At 40.2% G+C, this 18,932-nt stretch overlaps 2 protein-coding genes across 4 annotated transcripts; one reads left to right on the plus strand and one right to left on the minus strand.

Moving 5' to 3' along the window:
- Nucleotides 1-1,990: 1,990 nt before the first annotated feature.
- Nucleotides 1,991-9,885, minus strand: LOC148661641 (steroid 17-alpha-hydroxylase/17,20 lyase-like). 2 transcript variants are annotated; one of them, XM_088635663.1, is made up of 8 exons: nt 9,413-9,885; nt 8,026-8,164; nt 7,557-7,786; nt 7,384-7,470; nt 6,638-6,847; nt 5,099-5,268; nt 4,716-4,819; nt 1,991-2,663 (listed from the first exon to the last, which is right to left on the minus strand). In XM_088635663.1, the coding sequence occupies exons 1-8, from the start codon at nt 9,725-9,727 to the stop codon at nt 2,401-2,403; spliced, it is 1,518 nt and encodes a 505-aa protein (XP_088491789.1). In that variant the 5' UTR covers nt 9,728-9,885; the 3' UTR covers nt 1,991-2,400. The 2 variants fall into 2 exon arrangements, with proteins under 2 accessions (XP_088491789.1, XP_088491788.1); XM_088635662.1 differs by having other exon boundaries at nt 1,991-2,666.
- A 2,476-nt stretch (nt 9,886-12,361) lies between these two features.
- borcs7 (BLOC-1 related complex subunit 7) lies at nt 12,362-16,163 on the plus strand. Of its 2 annotated transcripts, none has more exons than XM_088635667.1 (5): nt 12,362-12,590; nt 13,115-13,224; nt 13,656-13,699; nt 13,808-13,828; nt 14,249-16,163. In XM_088635667.1, the coding sequence occupies exons 1-5, from the start codon at nt 12,440-12,442 to the stop codon at nt 14,298-14,300; spliced, it is 378 nt and encodes a 125-aa protein (XP_088491793.1). In that variant the 5' UTR covers nt 12,362-12,439; the 3' UTR covers nt 14,301-16,163. The 2 variants fall into 2 exon arrangements, with proteins under 2 accessions (XP_088491793.1, XP_088491794.1); XM_088635668.1 differs by having other exon boundaries at nt 12,407-12,571; nt 13,115-13,177.
- Nucleotides 16,164-18,932: the final 2,769 nt, after the last annotated feature.

Genomic DNA, 18,932 nt, shown 5'->3' on the forward strand with positions numbered 1-18,932 from the left:
GACTAAATTTGACTGTTCCCAGTTACTTAAATCTTTCAGTTGGATATCTAAATGCTCTGAAATGCATTTTGCAGTTTTGTCATTGCGAGGAGCGTCATGTTCAACATCCCCCTTTACAGTGGTCCAACGTAGTTCTGTACATCTTGCCCCCATGCACGGGGTATGCAGTTACTCAGGCTTCTGGGCTGTTTAAGGATGTCTAGTTTCCTGTTAGCATAAAAGGAGCATTTGTGTCTCTTGCTGAAGCAGACATAGGATTATGCAAGTAGGTACTGTCAAAATTGGAAAAGACTGTAGCTCTGTACTGTAGCTCAGGTTAAGGAACAGATTGAGAGTGGTTCATTTGTAGTATAACTCAGATCTGAATACACAACCAGCAGTTTAAGTATAAAGGAACAAGTAATAATCCATTAATCCATGCTGAAAATAAGAAGAAAGAAAACACAACGTTTTGGCCTTTGTTCCTTTGCAGCCTACGCATGCCGACGCAGCTACCCACCTGAACTACTGTTTTAGTATAAAGCTGGCACAAGATGCGTCTTTGCACAGAAGTGATCTGATCTTGGTGGAGCTCTATGATTAATAATGGTTTTGATTTTCACAACTGTTACTTGCAGTGAAAAGCAGAGACTGTAATGCATGGAATCCTGTTCAGGCTCTTGAGAAACCCAATCGTGTTCGTCTCAAAGGTCTCCGCTTTCTAAAGATTACCAACACTTATGGCTGAATTAAGCCAATCTGTTCAAGGGGCCTCAGGTCTTCGAGTGCTGAAAGGTTGGCTTTTGGTTTCAAATCTTCACATTTACATTTGCTTCATGGATCACAAAATTGGTCCAAATCTGGAAGTTGATGATTAAGAGGTGCCTTATGAAACGCACTAGACTGGGGCTCTCCAGGACCATGGTTGAAGAACCCCAGTGTAAAGGCAGGTGCTGGATTTGGCTAAAAACATTGCGTTGGAAGTTCAATCTTCATCATCTTCTAAAGGCTTTTGGTAGAGAAGATTAGGCACTGTTGTGAGCTCATATTGAGACTTGGAACACAAGTAGAAGCAAAACAATATTTTTGAGTTGTGTCTTCCCACAGGTAACTTTGTACATTAAAGCCTACAACCTGGTACCATGGACAGTCCATGTTTCACTTTCTGCTAATATGTCTTTCCCAAACAATTGAACCATGTGGTGTTAATGCATCAATGCACTGATGGCCACCGTTAATGCCTGATGCATTTGGATTCTTATGAATCCTAGTAAAGATGCAAACCAGTGATGACAAACTGCTGACTTATTACAAAGGAACATTCAGCAGACTAGTGACCCCCATTTGAATGGAGCAGTATTTGTTGTAACATTGTCATTCTGCAAAATAGAAATCTCTATAATTTGCTTACAGTGTTGCAGCTGAATTTTCATGGATTTTGTATAGAAAATTTGCTTGCACCTTATCTTTAAAGAAATTAGCTCATTTGTACAACAAAGCAGCAAAATACAGCAAATACTGCTAAAATAAAGGAAACACCAACGAAGTAGCTTCTTCATCGGACACTGGACCACCAACACGTCGGCAGCCACCTTTTCCTTCTGAAACATCAGCAAGTTGAGTCTTCTTCTCTGACACTCCTGCCAAATGTGCCTCAGCAACCACTGCTCTCTTAAGAGTCACTGAGAGCTCTTCTTCTAGCTTTTGTAGCCAAAATAATGGAAAACTGGGCCTGGCCAGCATTTTTCTACAAGACTAATGCATGGAAGGGTCAGTGCTTAAATAACTCAGGAGCCACACTTGTGTGGAAGCACCTGTTTCAATCTATTTTGTATCCCTCGTTTACTCAAGTGTTTCCTTTCTTAATGCCAGTTACATGTATGTACAGTAGATTTGTTTTAGAAGGCAAGCCATTGGAAAATCTCCAGAATCACATTTGCCTGTTGGGTGGAGGAAGAGTCACATGTGCAAAAGCCTCTTGTGCAGAATGACCACATTCTGAATGATGTAATCGGTGTGAAACCTTTAATTCTTCCAAGAAAACGTTTCAAATATTCAGACGTACACCACCAGGGATGCCTCTAATAAAAATACCATAAAATGGGGGGAAAAAAAAACCTTAACACATGAAAAGGATGCTCATAGTTACAACCTTAGAATTTGGCAAATAAAATAGTTGATTTAGTCCATTGGGAACTGAAGATCTGGAAGTTGAAGCTAGCCTGCTACAAAAACAGCTCTGACTGTTAACTGATTCGTTATATGCAATAGATACTGTAGCACCCAGTATGAAGAGCAAAAAAGGAAAAAAAGTAGTTCCCTAAGATCTTAAGACTAAGTTAACCCACAGCACCAACAAAAAGAACAGTCCTTACTACCATCCCACCTTCAAAATAATATCCCGCTCTGTACTACCAGGTCTTAGCCCTCGGCCCAAGCGTTCCTGAGTCTCGCGTGCACGTGGTACTTCTGAATCTGGAGGACGACCCCGAATTTGCCCTGCAGGTCAGGGAGGGGCTGATCAGGTGGCGCCTCCAGAGTGAAGCGCTGGAGGATCCAGGACAGGAAGAGGAACAGTTCCATCTTGGCCAGGGTTTCCCCGAGGCACACGCGGATCCCTGCCCCAAACGGGATGTAGCTGGCAGAGGGCGAGTACACCCTACTCCCCTCATCCAGGAAGCGACCTGCTCCGGGAGAACGACATAAAAGGTTTTGTTCCTTAACTCATTTTGTACCTGCACATTGCAATACAGCTGCTACTGGTCAGGGTACGTGTTAAAGCCGACTACAGAGTTGGTTACTTGTGCATTTTTTATACCGTATACATCAGGAAGGAGAAACCCCTTAGAAGTTACTATCAGAAAATTATGTATAGTTAGTTTCTGTACATAAAACAAGTTACAACCTCCCAACTTTATGTAGTTCTCAATTTACATGCTCTTAATTTGCACAGTTTGGTTTAACTCCATGAGAATGTGTACTCTTTCTTTGTTTTGGACAAATTAGGTCTTGCTTTAACACACTTGGCCATGTCAGCAACATGTAACACTTGAACAGGGTTCAATAGGGTGACACATAAGCAGTTTTGCAATCTGTCTTCAAGCCACCAAACATCTCATGTTTGCTAAATCTCTAGAAGATATCCCATAACCTTACTTTTGTGGCAATCTTGCTCTTAGGCAACTAAAGCCTGCAATGGTTCATTAAAATTGCCCCTTGTGGAACAGATATTATTTTCACAAAGGTGATTACAATGCGTAGAGAATGAAGCCTGTTTGGCATGAAAGTGCGTTGTGTATCTGTTCTGAAATAACATACCGAAAAGCAAAGATACAATTTCACAGTGCTATTTTTGAAGGCATGTTTTTTCTTACTGGAGTAAGAAGGAAACATTAGTTTGACGAGAAGAAATATCACAAGCTGCTATTTCTGAGACTAAATGCAGACTGACTTGTTTCCGAGAGCTACCCTTTTTTTCTGGTGTACGAGATTCGGAACACCTGTGGTGTAGTGAAATTCCCAGTCTCTCTTTTATAATTATTCACTTAAGGATTGCTGGAGAACATTTGTCTACCTATTTTTTGGAAGGACCTTTGACTTTTGAGGTAATTTACAGGGAATTACAGCACTCTTACAGCTGCACTGACAGTTTATATTGTATGAACTCGAAAATAATACAAACTAAGCAACTGTGTTAAAATAAAAATAAGATACTGTAAAGATAGAGTTTAAATAAGATACAGTACAATGCAAATACTTAGTAAATAAAACTTCACTAATTTTAAGTCTTATAAATCAACTAAAAACACATTTTTCAACCTTAATCAAGTCAAACCTAAATTTGGAAATATAATTGTAATGTTACTTGAGAGACTTTAAAATAAATGTAATTTAAAATGTTCACAGAGTAAAAGGACTGACGATTTAACAAAATATTAATCGGCAATCTACAAAAAGTAATTAGTTTAAAAATGATTTTTAGTACAACTGTATAAACATCGTACATGAATAAATGTGTTTTTGATTGGGAGTTTAATCCTCTGTTTGGAAATGGACCTGGAACACACTCCCCTATTCCCATGTGTTTTTATGAGCAATTAATTTTCAGTTTAAGCATTTTCTTTTTTTAATTTTGTGTGCAACTACCATGTAAATTGAGAATTACCTCTACAGCATAAAATGTAAAGGGTTAGAGTTTACATTTGTGCGTGAATGCCTTGCTCATTGGAGTCACCAGGGCTTACTTTGTTGTAATTTCTTTAAAATTCTGGTAATTAGAGCTCTAAATTAGATTTATAATGAAGCTGGGTAGTTTGGTACACGTGTCTGGTTGGGTACTGCCACAACCTTTAAGAACAGCCCAGGCTAGGTTAGAGTGTCACTAAAGTCTCTCTGTTCACGTTCATACACCAAAGTAGGAAGAGCCTTGTGGGCAAAACAGCCAATCAGCGTAATGAGTGTGTCCTGAGGAAAGTGAAGCAGCCCGCTAAACACCCATATAGAGTCCACACAGCCTGGACCCTGGAACCACGAGGCAGCAGTACCAACCACCACCACCACACGCCACCACGGAGCATAAGAACTAGTGTCAGGAAGTACCCCCTCTCTGGGCACCAAGTGCTGATTGCTCAGAATCAGTCAATGTGTATCAGGAGAATCGTCAGTTTCTTGTGTTTACTTTAATTCTGAAGCCAAAATGTAGAATGTGAAGTGCCTCACCCTTTACTGTTACTTACCAGGATCGAACAGCTCTGGGTTTTTCCACTCTTTCTCGTCATGGTGTAGTGACCAAAGATTGATGATAACTCGAGTTCCTTTCCAAATATTGTAATCGCCAATGCTGTATAAATAAATACATTTTTTTTAAATATTGTGTTTTTTAAGTCTCTCACTGTCTTCCTATGTATGTAACGTAAATGTGTCACAGACATTTATTGTTTTGGGATGTCTTTGACCAGTGTTTAGTGTTAAATATATTGTGCCGGTTTTGCCTTTTGTGGGTGGGGGACAGGGGCATCAGTCATACTTTGGAAAAGATTCGATTTTCCTCCCGTCAAGAGAAGTCAGATTCCTTCCTTGATGATGGGTTTTTTTTTGCTGCCTGTGGATCAGGAGATACCTGGTGTCTGAGAGGGCCACATGTGGGATGAGGAGAGGAGACACAGGTCGGATTCTGAGAACTTCTCTTATAGTGGCTTCCAGGTAGGGCAGGTTCCCTCTGTCGCTCAGCGTGGGGTGCCTGTCCATCCCGATCTTACCGTCTAGCTCCTCCTGGACCTTCTTCTGCACCTGAGAGAAGACACCAATACAGCTGTTGAATCCAAATAGCTCTGTTTAGCCCAGGTACTGGAGAGCCGTACGCCTCCGGATTTATAGAAGCAGCTTCAAATGGCAAGAGAGCAGAGTTCTGGACGGCTCTCATACTGGAGACGGAAAAAGAAACAGAAGGCTATCTGGCACCAGGGTTGTAGCCTCCTGGTTTATTCCACATGTTATTATCTCTGCTGCTCTCCTGGGAAGTGAAGGTGTGTTATAGCCCGATTATGATGCTGAAGAGTAGAAAGCCTCATCAGTCGGAGTATTATGTGGGAGATACTATTAAGGATTTAAGGCAGAATCTGTTTGAGCTCAGTTTATTGTATGGTTGCATTGCATTTAGTATATTTTCAGTAAAGATATAGTTAGAAACAACATATACAATCATCAAAATCTTTTGATTAGAAAAGATTTTGTTGAGTACTGCTTTGGAATCACCAGCAATTTTTTCTTATCCATGGCTATAGACTTACTGACCATATAAAAAGTACCTGGACACATCAATGCTTAATCTACAAAATACATCTCATTAGCTTGGTAGCTTAGTTAAGGCATTTGACTTACAATAATAACAGTATTTAAGGTTGTTCTTTAATGGCAGTTTTAACTCTAGCAAGGTCCAACTTCAGATTCGAGGTACGAAGTTAACAGTTTGCCAAGGTTAACAGCTGTTCTAATTTGTAAATTGTCATAAAAAGAGAAACGACTGTACGTTCCTCATTATGAATTCAGCCTAAACGTGATGAGCAAAGCTTACTGACAAGAGGGGCCATTCAGCCCATCTAACCCACTTGACTGCTAGTAGCTAACTGATCCAGGAATCTCATCCAGCCATGCTTTGAAAGAAACCTTTTCTTACAGTTAGAAAACAATTTAAGATTTGTGCTTCATTGAACAATTCTTGTGGCCAGTATCTGAGTAGGGCCAAGTGACAGTATTCTGAATTTATACAGATGATTGCAGTTGGCTCATTCTGCTAAATTATGAACTTCAGTGTGGGGTTCACAATGTTCTGGAGCAAAGGTCAGATTAAAAGTTGACCTAGGGTTAGGCTAAGATATCCCCTTAAACCTAATCTTCTGTTAATTTTACACCCATGTTTCAATAAAATGTTTAAGTGTTGTCTTCAAATTATCTGCATTTTCTATTTGCTTTCTTAGTTTTGGCTGTGAGGACTCCTGATCTGGTTACCATCAATGTTTTACTTAAACTTTGTTCTTAATAGCCAGAAACTGAAATTTAAACAGCCTGAAAAGAACCACTACCGTAACAAGGTTAAAACGAATTGAGTTCTTTAGGCCAATTGAGTTTCTCCTGTCTTTGGAATGAGCTCGAGGCTCACCTGTGGGTGGTGAATGAGATAGGCTATGGCCCATTTCAGCACAGTGGAGGTCGTTTCCACCCCAGCCCCAAAGATGTCACCCACTGTCATGAGCAAGTGGTCATCGGTCAGCCCCACATCGTGGGCTAGAGTGTTGTTGTTCTCTGAGCTGCGTTTGGCCCGCAGCAGGGCGTCCAGCAGGTCCCGTTGTGTGCCATCGTTGTAGCTAGCCTGCAGGTGGGCACAGTCAACATAGTGGTAGGGTTAGGGTCAGGGTCAACCACTGCTTAACATTACCCCCTCCCACAGAAAGACAGAAAAATGAGTCTGTATTCATAATCAGGAGTAAATATTAGGTTAAACCCCGCAAACAAATCTCCATAATTCTAAATTGAGTGACTGAGAAAATAGCTCATAATACCTACCGTGTTAATGACTTAAAAAACAACACAGCTTCTAATTCTAAAACTTATCTTCTGTAAAAAGACATTTAGTACACTTTTTAAGAACTGAAATATGGAAAAAAATGTTTGAAAACAGGCCTTTGCAGGGCTGTTGGATGATTATTAATGAACCAAACTGGTAATTTTCTTGTGGTAGAAATACATTATTTATACTGTAGTCAGTGTAGAAATACAATTAAACTGGAAAGTGCTCGTTAGCACAAATGGACATGCTCATACTCAGTGCTCATTCCTACTATTTTATGCTTCACAGCACCAAATCTTGTGTGACTTGAAGGTTGGCTACAGAACTGCTGACTCTACCTTGTGTTCATCGTACTTCTTCTGCAGCAGGCCGTCTCGAACTGCGATGCACTGCTTCAGAATCTTAAGGTCTTCATTGGGGAATATCTTGGGTAAATAAAGGCTAAGGTTAGACCTTGGAGTATAAGAAAAAGCCTAGGTACATGTAAATGGTTTTGGGAAATTTCACGTACCTGTAACCAGGGGAAGATGTCCACCAGGCTGTCTTTAGCCACAGTGTCCACAATACCTTGGCTGTATTCGAGCATGGCTTCAAATTCAGGGTCACCACGCTGGTAGGAGTTGCTGAAGCAGAGCGAACACACCACATTGGTCACAGCCCGGGTCAGTTCGGGCGCCAGGTCGAGGGCAGTGCCCTGCAGATCCACCAGCGTCTGACACATGGAACTCGCCTCCCTGCAGACTGGAGAAAGGGGACCAGTTTAGAAAGGTCTATATGCATCATGGACAATCTTCCACAGTGGCACTGGAGTCCTATATATATAAAACACCATTTCAAAAACAATATCATCTACTAAGTCATGAACAGCATATTCTGAATATAGGACTCGTGTCTGATTTATATCCTTCCTTACTACACTTCCCTAGCAAGAGTTTTGTCAGTGGCAAGTATGTCCCGAGCAAAGGTGTGGGCTACTCAACTGATCTTCTCAACAGGGGCGGATCCCTCTCCGAACATGTTCAGTGCGGCGTGCACCATCTTGCGATGAAACTTCCAGGTGGGGCTGTAATTGGCGAAGGCAATGTCCTTGCCATCCCTTGTCAGCAGGTCTGTGGTCACCTGCAGAACATACAGTACTTAAAAGACATTGAGGCGTTTTCGCATTCAGTTGTTGCCGGCGGTGCTTGCTGTTCTCATTAGAGGAGTGGAAACAATGGACAACTGTTTGTTTTGCACACCTGTGAATTTGCAATATCGCTTGTAATACAATGCCAATTCATTTTAAAACTGAAAACGGTAGTTGAGGACTTTAGGTAATGACTGCAGTGCATACAGAGTGTTAACTTTATAGTTGGTTTTAAACTAAACTTTTCCATGTCGGCCGAATACGCATAGTTTGTCAATGGTGGGAAGATGTTTCGTGTCCATCTGAAGTGTTTCTGCGGGCGTAAACGTTTCTATGCATCGGTCAAATCTTAAGCCAGAACCCTAAAAATATAATATGCGATTTACAGGAAAAGAAGACCTCTGTAGCATCGTTTCTCGCGGTCTGTACCATCAAACAGTCAAAATAGCTTCTCACGTCTTAATATTAATTACTGAATAAGCCATTAAAAGGTATCAATTTTAGGACAAATGTAGGCTTTAAAATTCGTAGTCAGCATATGTGAAACTAACAAATCGGGCGGCTATAAGAGTTGCCTAGGACAGTCTTGGTTCAGTTCGGAAGATCCGCAATATACATACTCCAGTGCCCAGCAAACAATAAATAGCGTTAGATGGAACGAAATTATTTACCCTGTTTATTTCTCCGATGTCTTAACATTCTGCACTACCCACACTACCGTAAATCTAAACAACTAAAACAAAACTTTAATAAAATACTAAACAAAACGAAAAAGTTTTTTTTCTCACCAACCCGTCAAGTTAATATATGCACCCAGTTGAACTCAAAAAAGGGTGTGCGGACAGTATGATTACCAGTAATTACGACTATCATATGATTTGAGATGGTCGGTTGAAGCTCTGAATCCTGGCAAAACGTTTTTTTTTAATTCATTCTGCACTTATTTCATCTATATAACTTATCACATAACATATAAACTACCGTATAAATTATTAAAATGATCATTGTCACAATGCCACGAGTCCACAGCTTTTACCAATAGGCTAATTATAATGAGATTTTCGTTGCACATCGTTCGCTTTACATACAGGTGCTTATGTGCATGGTGTTGTAGGTCCATGTTATGCAATGCAGAAAGTTAATTTCTTCGTATTTTTGATCAATGTAGTTGATTGTGCTACTTAGTTTCGAAACATATATTAATATCCGATCGCGATTAATGATTCGGATCTATAACTCACAGTTCTGGCTCTGCCGGCAAAGGTTTTGCCTTTCTTTAGAAGCACCTCCTTGGCCTCCTGATAGTTGTTGACCACCACCACATGGTGGGAGCCCATCCTAAGGGAATAGGTAGCACCGTATTTCTTCTGTAGCTCCTGGAAGAGAAGGTGCGGCATGAGCTCGCTCCTCAGGCTGAGAAGACTCCCGATGACGGGCAGGCAGGGCAAGCTGGGCGGACTTCTGTCGCCGGCCCATGCCCTCTCGATCTTCCCTTTTAAAATGAATACAGCCAGGGCCACTGTGACGACCAGCAAGATGAAAAGGACACACTCCATGGTGGTCAAGAAGTGCTCCAGAGGTGCTCTGTCAGTAGTTGCAACGGCAGCGGGAATTGAATGTACTTCCGACGTTATTCACTGTTCATGCACGGATAATAGTCTCATCGTGTGGTAGGAGCTGCGGACTGACACCCCCTGAAGGCGAATGCATCGAAAAAGGAATTTTAAGTGTTTCTCTCAATGTCATTGCCTTGACCACAGCCAATTGTTGCCTTTAGTCGCGGATGCCAAACGATACTAAGAAGCTGATAGTGTAGTTCTTATCACCAAATATGTGGGAGTCTGCAAAAATACACAAACTTATTATTTTCAATTATTCGTTTTTCAAATCGCACTGCAGTCTTTCCTGTAATCATCTATTAATCAAAGACGAAGCACCTGTAGGTGCAGGCCAATGAACAAACATAACCGACAATCAGAAACAAAAGTTTGCTGTAATAATATGTGCTGTTAACGTATCGTTATTCTCTTCAAGGGGAAAATAGGTAACATGCAGTTTTCCTACTGTGATTACCTTGAAACACTGAATAAAAATGTGTTCAAATGTTTGGCTTTCCATTCATGTTCATAGCATGTATAGGTTTTTCCTTACGAGGAACGTTTGATCAAAATAATAGACAGCAATTCCATGGTAAGAATGATGCTGAGAACGTAACTGGAAGAGAAGAATAGGGAGAGAGTCCAGATGAGAAAGCAAGAGGTTCAAAGGATGAGACAGATAAAGACAGAGCAGAATGTTGTATGCCGCAGGTCAAAAGTGACAAGTGTCTGGGTTTTGTGTTATTGCAATAGATTCAAACCTGTCCTATTATGTTCCACTTTCTTATCAAGAGGGAAATGGACTCCAGTTCAATGTTTGGGTGGTGCTTTGTGTTCAAGGACATTGTAAGTTTTTCAAATCTACGCGTAATTTACATTTAAGAAAGTGCTTTGAAAAAAAGAAAAAAATCCTTCTTTAACATTGCATTGGATGCAAATACCCTCAGATTAAAATGTCCTGGGTCAAACATGCAAGAACATCAGCAGTGAAATGCAATGTTCAGAGGCAAATTGTTTAAATTCACCACCAGCAGCCTTGACGTTAAAGGAGGCAATGCTTCAGTGTAATGTGTTAGTTGTTAAAGGAGATTGATCTGGTTTTGTTTTATTTTCAATCGCTGTTCTGTTTTGAGTAGTGCGTCAGAGCCTTATTGATTCAGACATTTTACATACTGAAAAAGAACAGAGATGCGGACTGCAGTTATTGGGTCAACAGACGATTATAAGAGGTGCTGGCTACCAGGGAACAAGATTTCTTATTTTATAATTGGATGTGGAATGAAAAGGATTTGTATAGTGATCTCATTAAGGAGAAGATCACTATCCATCACTGAAATGTAGTACTCACCTAGGTGATGATAACAATAAGTCTAACATAATATAGTGGACATTACACTCAAGCATATTTCATTTAGAACTTATACAAAGTATACAACTATACAACTATACAAAATAAGTTTTCCTAAACTTAATCATATCTTAACATAAATTCCGGGTCAATTCTTGAGAAAATAAAGCTTTGTGTAGAGGATTTACATGTTTTAATGTATTTATTATAAAATACAAACAATTAAAAGCCACGGGAAATCAAAAATTAAAAATCCACTCTGCATCAGGTAGTCCTTAACATTCTAAACATCCATAACTTGTTTTCAGTTGTAGCATTCATTCTTTTATTATAAACCAAAAAGTGGCGAAACAGCACTTTTTTCAAGATGGTCCAGTATTAATTATACTGAGAGTGCTGGATGACATTTGGTTTTCCATTTTGGAAGAAATCTTTTCTAGGCTGGTGGTGGCGCAGTATTAAGCACTACCTCACAGTGCTGGGGCACTGGGTTGAATTCCTGGGGTACTGTCTGTGTGGAGTTTGTATGTTCTCCCTGTGTTTGTGTGGGTTTCTACTGGGTGTTCATGTTCCCTCCCACAGTCCAAAGACATACTAGTAGGTTAATTGGCTTCTTGGAAAATTGGCACTGATATGAGTGTGTGTGTGTCTGTGTTTGCATTGTGATGGTTTTGTGTCCCATCCAGGGTGTATCCTGCCCTGCCTGTTGCTTGCTGGTTTAGGCTCAAGCTCCCCTTCAGTACTGCTGAAGTTACTATATGTGTGACTTTTAATGTTATACAAATTAAACATGTTCATGCTTATTTGACTCATCTAAGATTGTATCAATGTTTTGTACAAAACCAGACAAACTACAAAGCTTCAAATAATGCTTCTCTGTTAAATTCAATATGTAAGGTAGAATATTAATGACAGAAGACGAAAGGTGTCAAATTGTGCTGGATTAATCCATAAACACCCAAAGTGTGATTGTATATGTACTCTGAAGACTATGATACATGCATGAATTATGTATTTAGTTATTTATTCAATAGAAATACTATGTCACACTAAAGCAAACATATTACTCCAGTATTACTTATTCTTTTGGACAAGATAAGGTTATGATTATCCATATTTTCAAACAATGCTTCAGTGCAGGTAGGTAGTAAAAAGTGACGAGTCATATATTGCTGCCTGTAGGAAAAACAAGATGGCAAAAATGACATTAGACCTGTGCTTTTTCTACAGCTCACTATTGAACTGCCATTTCGCGATTTTTAATACGCTGTGCAGTTTGTCCAAGTTGTCTCACCGTCTTTTCTAGCTCTTCCGGTTTAAAAATGGCTTCTCCTGAACCGCAGCCCCGCTTCGGCCAGTCAGTGAAAGGTTTGTTATCCGAAAAAGTGAGCTCCTGCAGCGGAGACGTGATCGCTCTCACTCGTCAGGTTCTGAAGGGGTCTCGCAGCCAGGAGGTAAGGAGTCAAATTAGTGGTAAGGACTTCACATTTTACCTGAATCGGTATGATTTTGTTTTGTGGTAATGCCGTCTGCTTGGGCAAGCAGTAGCTTGCAGTGCTAAATTGCTAATAATTAGTTAAATGCACCAAAAAATATACGTCATATTAATTATTATGTGGATTTAGAGACAACGACGGGCCTGCGCTTGTTGGCATAAATCACTGGTTTGTTTATGTCAGGGACTGACGTGACAGCAGCTGCCTCTTTTCATTTAGGTGTCAATTTGGGGATCAGTATATTAGCTGGTCATCTGTGGTTAACGTTTCTCTCTGCAAATGTGAATATGATTTCAGAAAGACGTCTTAATATACAGCTTCTACGGTTTAAAACATTATACACCGCTAGGGCGTATTAATATTAGTTAATAGATAATGGTTGCGATATTTGGTACTAACTCCTGTCTTGCGGTGCCTGTCATCCAGCCACGTTATTATTACGAATGGTGACCAGATGCATTAATAATGCCAAGCGTCACAGAGTAACCTCTTATGTTCTAGCTCCTAGGGCAGGCGGCGCGCAACATGGTGATGCAAGAGGACGCCATACTGCACTCGGAGGATGTAAGCTTGAAGCAAGAACTGTAAAAAATAAAATGGCTGTTGTATTTGTAAGTCAATGCAAGATAGCTGACAGTGGCTTATAAAATAGACTTTTAAAAGCCAATTTTAGATGAGGGAGCAACAAAGCTCTATTTTTAATTTAACTAAGCTAATTGTTTTTTATGTAGTACTTAATGTACTGGGCATTCAGCTCTTTTATTTCAGTTATCTTGAGCACCTTTATTCTAATGTGCAGCACGTCAACTTATATATGGGCAATTCTGGCAAATGTTGGTGAGGTATGACACTTGGTAAAGTGTCTCTACACTTGTTTTACTTATTTTCCAACTGTTTTAAAGGGATTTATTAGTATTAAAGTGGTAAGAAAACTGTCATTGGACCATTAGTAGGAATAAGGTACAGAAGCTTCAAAAGACTGTATAAATGAAGCTGCCAATGCTAATTATAGAATAATGTTCATTATGTTTTGTTTCTGCAGAGTCTGAGAAAAATGTCCATTATAACCACCCACTTGCAATATCAGTAAGTAAGCCTTTACAGCAAAAGAGTTTGAGCAATATGTGAGTATTTGTTAATTTAATTATTGGATGATGCAGTTAATGTTAAACAATTTTACTTTTTATCAATCAGGCAAGAAGCCATCCAGAAAAAGTAAGTAAAAGTCTCTTTGTCACATAAAAAATAGATGTTTTAGATTGCTAGCTATAATTCAGAGATAAAAAATAGGAACATATTGTACATACTGCTATTAAATGACTTTTTCTAGGCCATTACTTTGTAATGCCGTTGTTTCATAAATTAATTGTGTGACCTTAATTTTAATGTCTTTATAAGAAATAGCTGGCAATGCTAATTACAATTATTAGTTTAATGGCTCGATGTCTGTAAAACATCAGTTTAATTTTGTAATACCAGTATCTGCTTTAGTCTGTATTTTTTAAGCATACTGTTATCGTCTTCCTTTCGTCTGCTTAAATGATAAATAAATACCCACTTTAAGGTCAGAGTTCTTTTTATTGTTGTAAGAATCCAAAGTTACTAATATAATAGGATATTTTTATCTTTTTACAGTGTTGAACACTCCAGAAACCTTCAGGATCAGTTAATACACTTGCTAAAATAAGCATGCAATTGGGAGCCTTCATTCAAATGGGGCAGCCTTTGTAATCCCAAGAATGCACTCAGAAGGAATTGTCGCTATCCACTAGACAGGGTTGGTGGCATTTTACAGCCTGGATATTAGGACTGAGTTTCATCTTTCTGTGACGTTTTGTGGTTCTTCATGTTTGTGAAACCCTAAGAACCCAAAATGTTGAAATACTGCAGTTGAGTAAGCTTTTTGCACTATTGTTTTTTTAATCAAAAGAGCTAATATTACGTAGTTGTACTTGGTCCCTTGTGACATGGAAAACAGTCATGTAATTGCCTATGATGAAAATCTAATGTAAAACAAAAGAGCCAAGTTTTGTTAAAAATACTGTGAGCACTGAACATGTCATAATTAGGAATTCTGGGATTTGTCATGCTCTTCCTGTGTTTGCTTAAGGCTTGGCTGGGCTTTTAAAAATTTTCTCCCACCTCTTAAAAACATGTTGGTTGGCTTAGCTAAATTACCCATCTCACAGGGAGTAAGAGTGGTCCCTTCATCTTTACTCCACACTGTTGAGAGCAGCTTGGTTACTGTAGGAACCCCAACATAGCAGATATAAGAGTCAGGTGAAAAAAAATGAAATTCTACAGTTCAATACACTAGAGAGTGATTCACATTACAGTGTTCATTTGCAGTGTTTTATATTCATGGCAATGAAATTAATGTTTAATATTTGCACTATAAAGGTACAATATACACCTATCAAATTCTACGGTCTGATGTTTTTGAACAATAAATGCAGCACAAGGATTTTTCTATGAAAGTTGGAAAGAAGTACTAATTCAAGATGTGTGGGTAACAGAAACTACTGGAAACATTTTGCTGTTGAAAACATCAAAGGGATCAAAATCAAGGCCGTTAAGAAAGTGTGTAGCTCCAGTTAACAGAAAACGAGGCTGATCCAGGGAGAAGACCTTGATGAAAAACATTCCACAGAATTTTTCCACAGAAAACCTTGCTCCTTCAGTTCCTGTCACGTGTGTGAAAATGCAAGCTTCCTCTCTGGCCTCAGATAAGTGTTTTTATAAATTGCGTGAGGTGATAAAACTTTAATAGTTCTGGAATATTTATCTGCATATTATTACTTGTACCACTGAATACTACTGGAACAGCATTATGCAGTGTAAGTGTATCTTTGGGGGGGGAAAAATAAAAGTGGAATGGAAAAGGTGAATTTATTCTAATTGGTGTGGTGGTTCTTTGGAAAAACAGGATTTTAGTTTTTTTAAATGTACATTTTCAAAAATATTAAGTGAGATGTAACTTGGGAGGCACAGTGGAGCAGCACTGGGGCCTTGGGTTCAATATCTGTATGGATTTATACAAAAATGATCATTCCTTATACTTACAGGGCGGTTTTCTGGAAACTCCTCTCAAAGTGCACAACTGTGTTCTACCCATGTTCATGTGGCTTTCTTCTGGGTGCTGTGGTTTCCTCCTGTAGTCCAATAACATATTGGGTATCTATATAAGGTTAATTGGCTTCTGAGAAATGTGGCCGTGGTGTGAATGTGTATGCCCTGTGATAGACTGGTGTGGTTCAACCTTGATCCTAAATTTGATGAAGTGGTTAGAAAATGGGTGGGTGGTAGATTTACTTCTCAACACTTACCCTGTGAGTAGCAATCTTCTGATGATGGACAACTCAAGTTTCATTTGTTATGAGGGTTTACATTGTCGTAAGCTAAGTATTAAATGCATCCAAGTAAATACCCACACATCACTTTAAATTTACAGTGGAAATACCTGTAAATAATGATTTAGTCTATTTTTAGAAGTACATTGTAGCTAATGTTGATTTAATGATGATAATATGAATAAATTATTAAAACATTACTGTGAGGTCATCTTATTTTTTTGATTATATTGCCTGTCCATTGCTATGAATCTTCGCTGATACTCTCTTCGTGCGATGCACAAGACCTTGTAAGATACCTGAAACTAGAAGAAGCAGTTAGAAGACAGGTGGAGCTCTGTGAAGTTGCCCCCCCCCCCCCCCCCCCGCAGCCTGCACAAACAATTAAACCCATCTCATTCGTTAGTGCTATGTTTGTGCCGTTGAAAGAAGTGTTTGTGCCGCTTTCGTTTCCGAGATATAGCGCCTTGTTTATCGGGGTCGTGACGTCACTGACTTTGACCTCCAGTGACCCTGTCTGCCGAGTTCAAGTGCTGTTACAGCTTAACTCGTACCCTTAACATTTGAAAGACAATCAATATCCATAAACATATGAGCCTCCTTAGATGTGAATAATACTAAGACATGATGCATGCCAACAAGTTAACCATCTATGACACAAACCTGTGCTTGTATGTAAATGCCAGCAGCCATATCACCCTGCAAATTTCAACTGGCAACCCACTGAAGCTAAGCAGGTGTGAGCCTGGTCAGTACCTGGATGGGAGACCTCCTGGGAAAAACTAAGGTTGCTGCTGGAAGAGGTGTTAGTGGGGCCAGCAGGGGGCACTCACCCTGCGGTCCATGTGGGTCCTATACTGACAGGGACACTATACTGTAAAAAGGTGTGGTTCTTTGGATGCGACATAAAATCGAGGGCCTGACTCTCTGGGGTCATTCAAAATTCCAGGGTGTTACCTCAACATCCTGGCCAAATCTCCCCCTGGCTTTTACCAGTCATGGCCTCCTAATAACGCCCGTCTATGCATTGGCTTCATCACTGTTCTCCTCCTCACTGATAGCTGATGTGTGGGTGAGCCTACTGGCGCACACTGGCTGCTGTTCCGTCCTTCGGATGAGACGTAAAAACCGAGGTCCTGACTCTCTGTGGTCATTAAAAGTCCCAGGGCGTTTCTCGAAAAGAGTAGGGGTGTAACCCCGCCATCCTGGCCAAATTTCCCTATTGGCCCTTACCAATCAGAGCACATTACTCTGCTCTCCTCCCCACTGATAGCTGGTGTGTGGTGAGCGTTCTGGCGCACTATGGCTGCCGTCGCATCATCCAGGTGGATGCTGGACATTGGTGGTGGTGGAGGGGAGTCCCCATTACCTGTAAAGCGCTTTGAGTGGAGTGTCCAGGAAAGCGCTATATTAGTGTAAGCAATTATTATTATTATTATTATTATTATTAAAATAACTGTGATTTTAAGATCTATGGGTTTTATTTTCTAAGGCACGTATTCCTTTTCTTACCTTACCGTGACACGCTGTTGCCAAATGCGTAACTGTGGGATACCATCGCGACAAGACCTCTGCAGCATGTTATGATAGGGACCCCATGTATATCGCATGTATATCCCGGCAGTGTGTATTACGACTGGCGCCTTGCTTCTATGTCACCCTGGCACCGCTGTCGCAACAAAGGTCTCATATCAGGACACCCAGATAAGACATGTCGCGATATATGTACTTTGTGTCGCAACATGGGGTCAGCATATCCTGAGATGGGGGGCGGGGCATATTGTCGGGGGGGGGGGGGGTATGCCATATCGCGATATGCGACATGGGCGCGGGGGGGCGTTTTTCATATGCGATATGTGGGCTCTATGTCGCGACACGGGGGTGGGCGTTTTGTCGGGGGTACGCCATATCATATACCAATAAGAACACCCATCACCTATGTATCTACATGTTCTCGGAACTTCCGCTGCGGCGCTTTATCCAATCAGAGTGTCGAGTCTCCCTCTTCACCCAATCGCGCCCCGAACTGTTCGGGGGTTTAGCCAATCACGGGTCTGAGAACTGTTCGAGCCAGCAGTGCCAGGTGGATCGCCTTGTTTACTGACAATGAGAATCTATTTTTTAAATGCTTTACTTATTGGCAAAATAACTACATCGGTTTATTTTTAACGTCTTTATTGATTCACCATGTCCCGCACTCTTCGAAATACATTTTTTATTTGCAATATAACTGTCTCCGCTGCTTTCTGTAATGAATACATGGTATTTGAACAATTTTAATCGTATATTTAAGGTAGGGGAAACACCTTCTGCTTGAATAGAAATGTAAAGCCTATGATCATTATAAATTATTATGCTCATGCTTTCAATTTTGGTTTTTATTGTTAAATTATATCGATCTTGAAACTAATACCTAAAAATGTGAATATGGGCTCTCGTGTTGTACCAGCGGTAATTTGGAAACTGTACCAATGAAAGGAGTAGACAATAAATTATTTTCGAGAACATGGTTAAAAATTAAAAGAAAACACCTAACCTAATGAACTAACAAAGTAACTCCTCCTTAAATGTAAGACTGTTTATTCATGTAAGGCTGGGGTCAACTGATCAAAAGATCACAATGAAAGATCAGGTGGTCGTGACTTTGCTGTTTTGTACGTCACAGAGTGACGTCACAGCCAGGAAAAGGCGCTATATTGAAATATATTGAAACATCCACCCCACCCGACCAGACAGACTCGGAAAACAAATTGTCCCCATTGTTTTTATCACAATCAGGAGTTAGATTACCAAGTTTGTTGTAACCTGTAAACTTCAGTTGAGATAGTCACGTGATTACCCGAAAACCCAAGTCGCCGTATCTCGGAAACGAAAGCACCACAAACGCTACTTACAGCGACACAGATCGGCACAAACGCAGCACTAACGACTGCGGTGAGTTTCGTGGTTTGTGCTGTTCGACGGGCGGG

Source organism: Lepisosteus platostomus, chromosome 6 (assembly GCF_059453375.1).
Source record: "Lepisosteus platostomus isolate fLepPlt1 chromosome 6, fLepPlt1.hap1, whole genome shotgun sequence".
Classification (NCBI taxonomy): domain Eukaryota; kingdom Metazoa; phylum Chordata; class Actinopteri; order Semionotiformes; family Lepisosteidae; genus Lepisosteus; species Lepisosteus platostomus.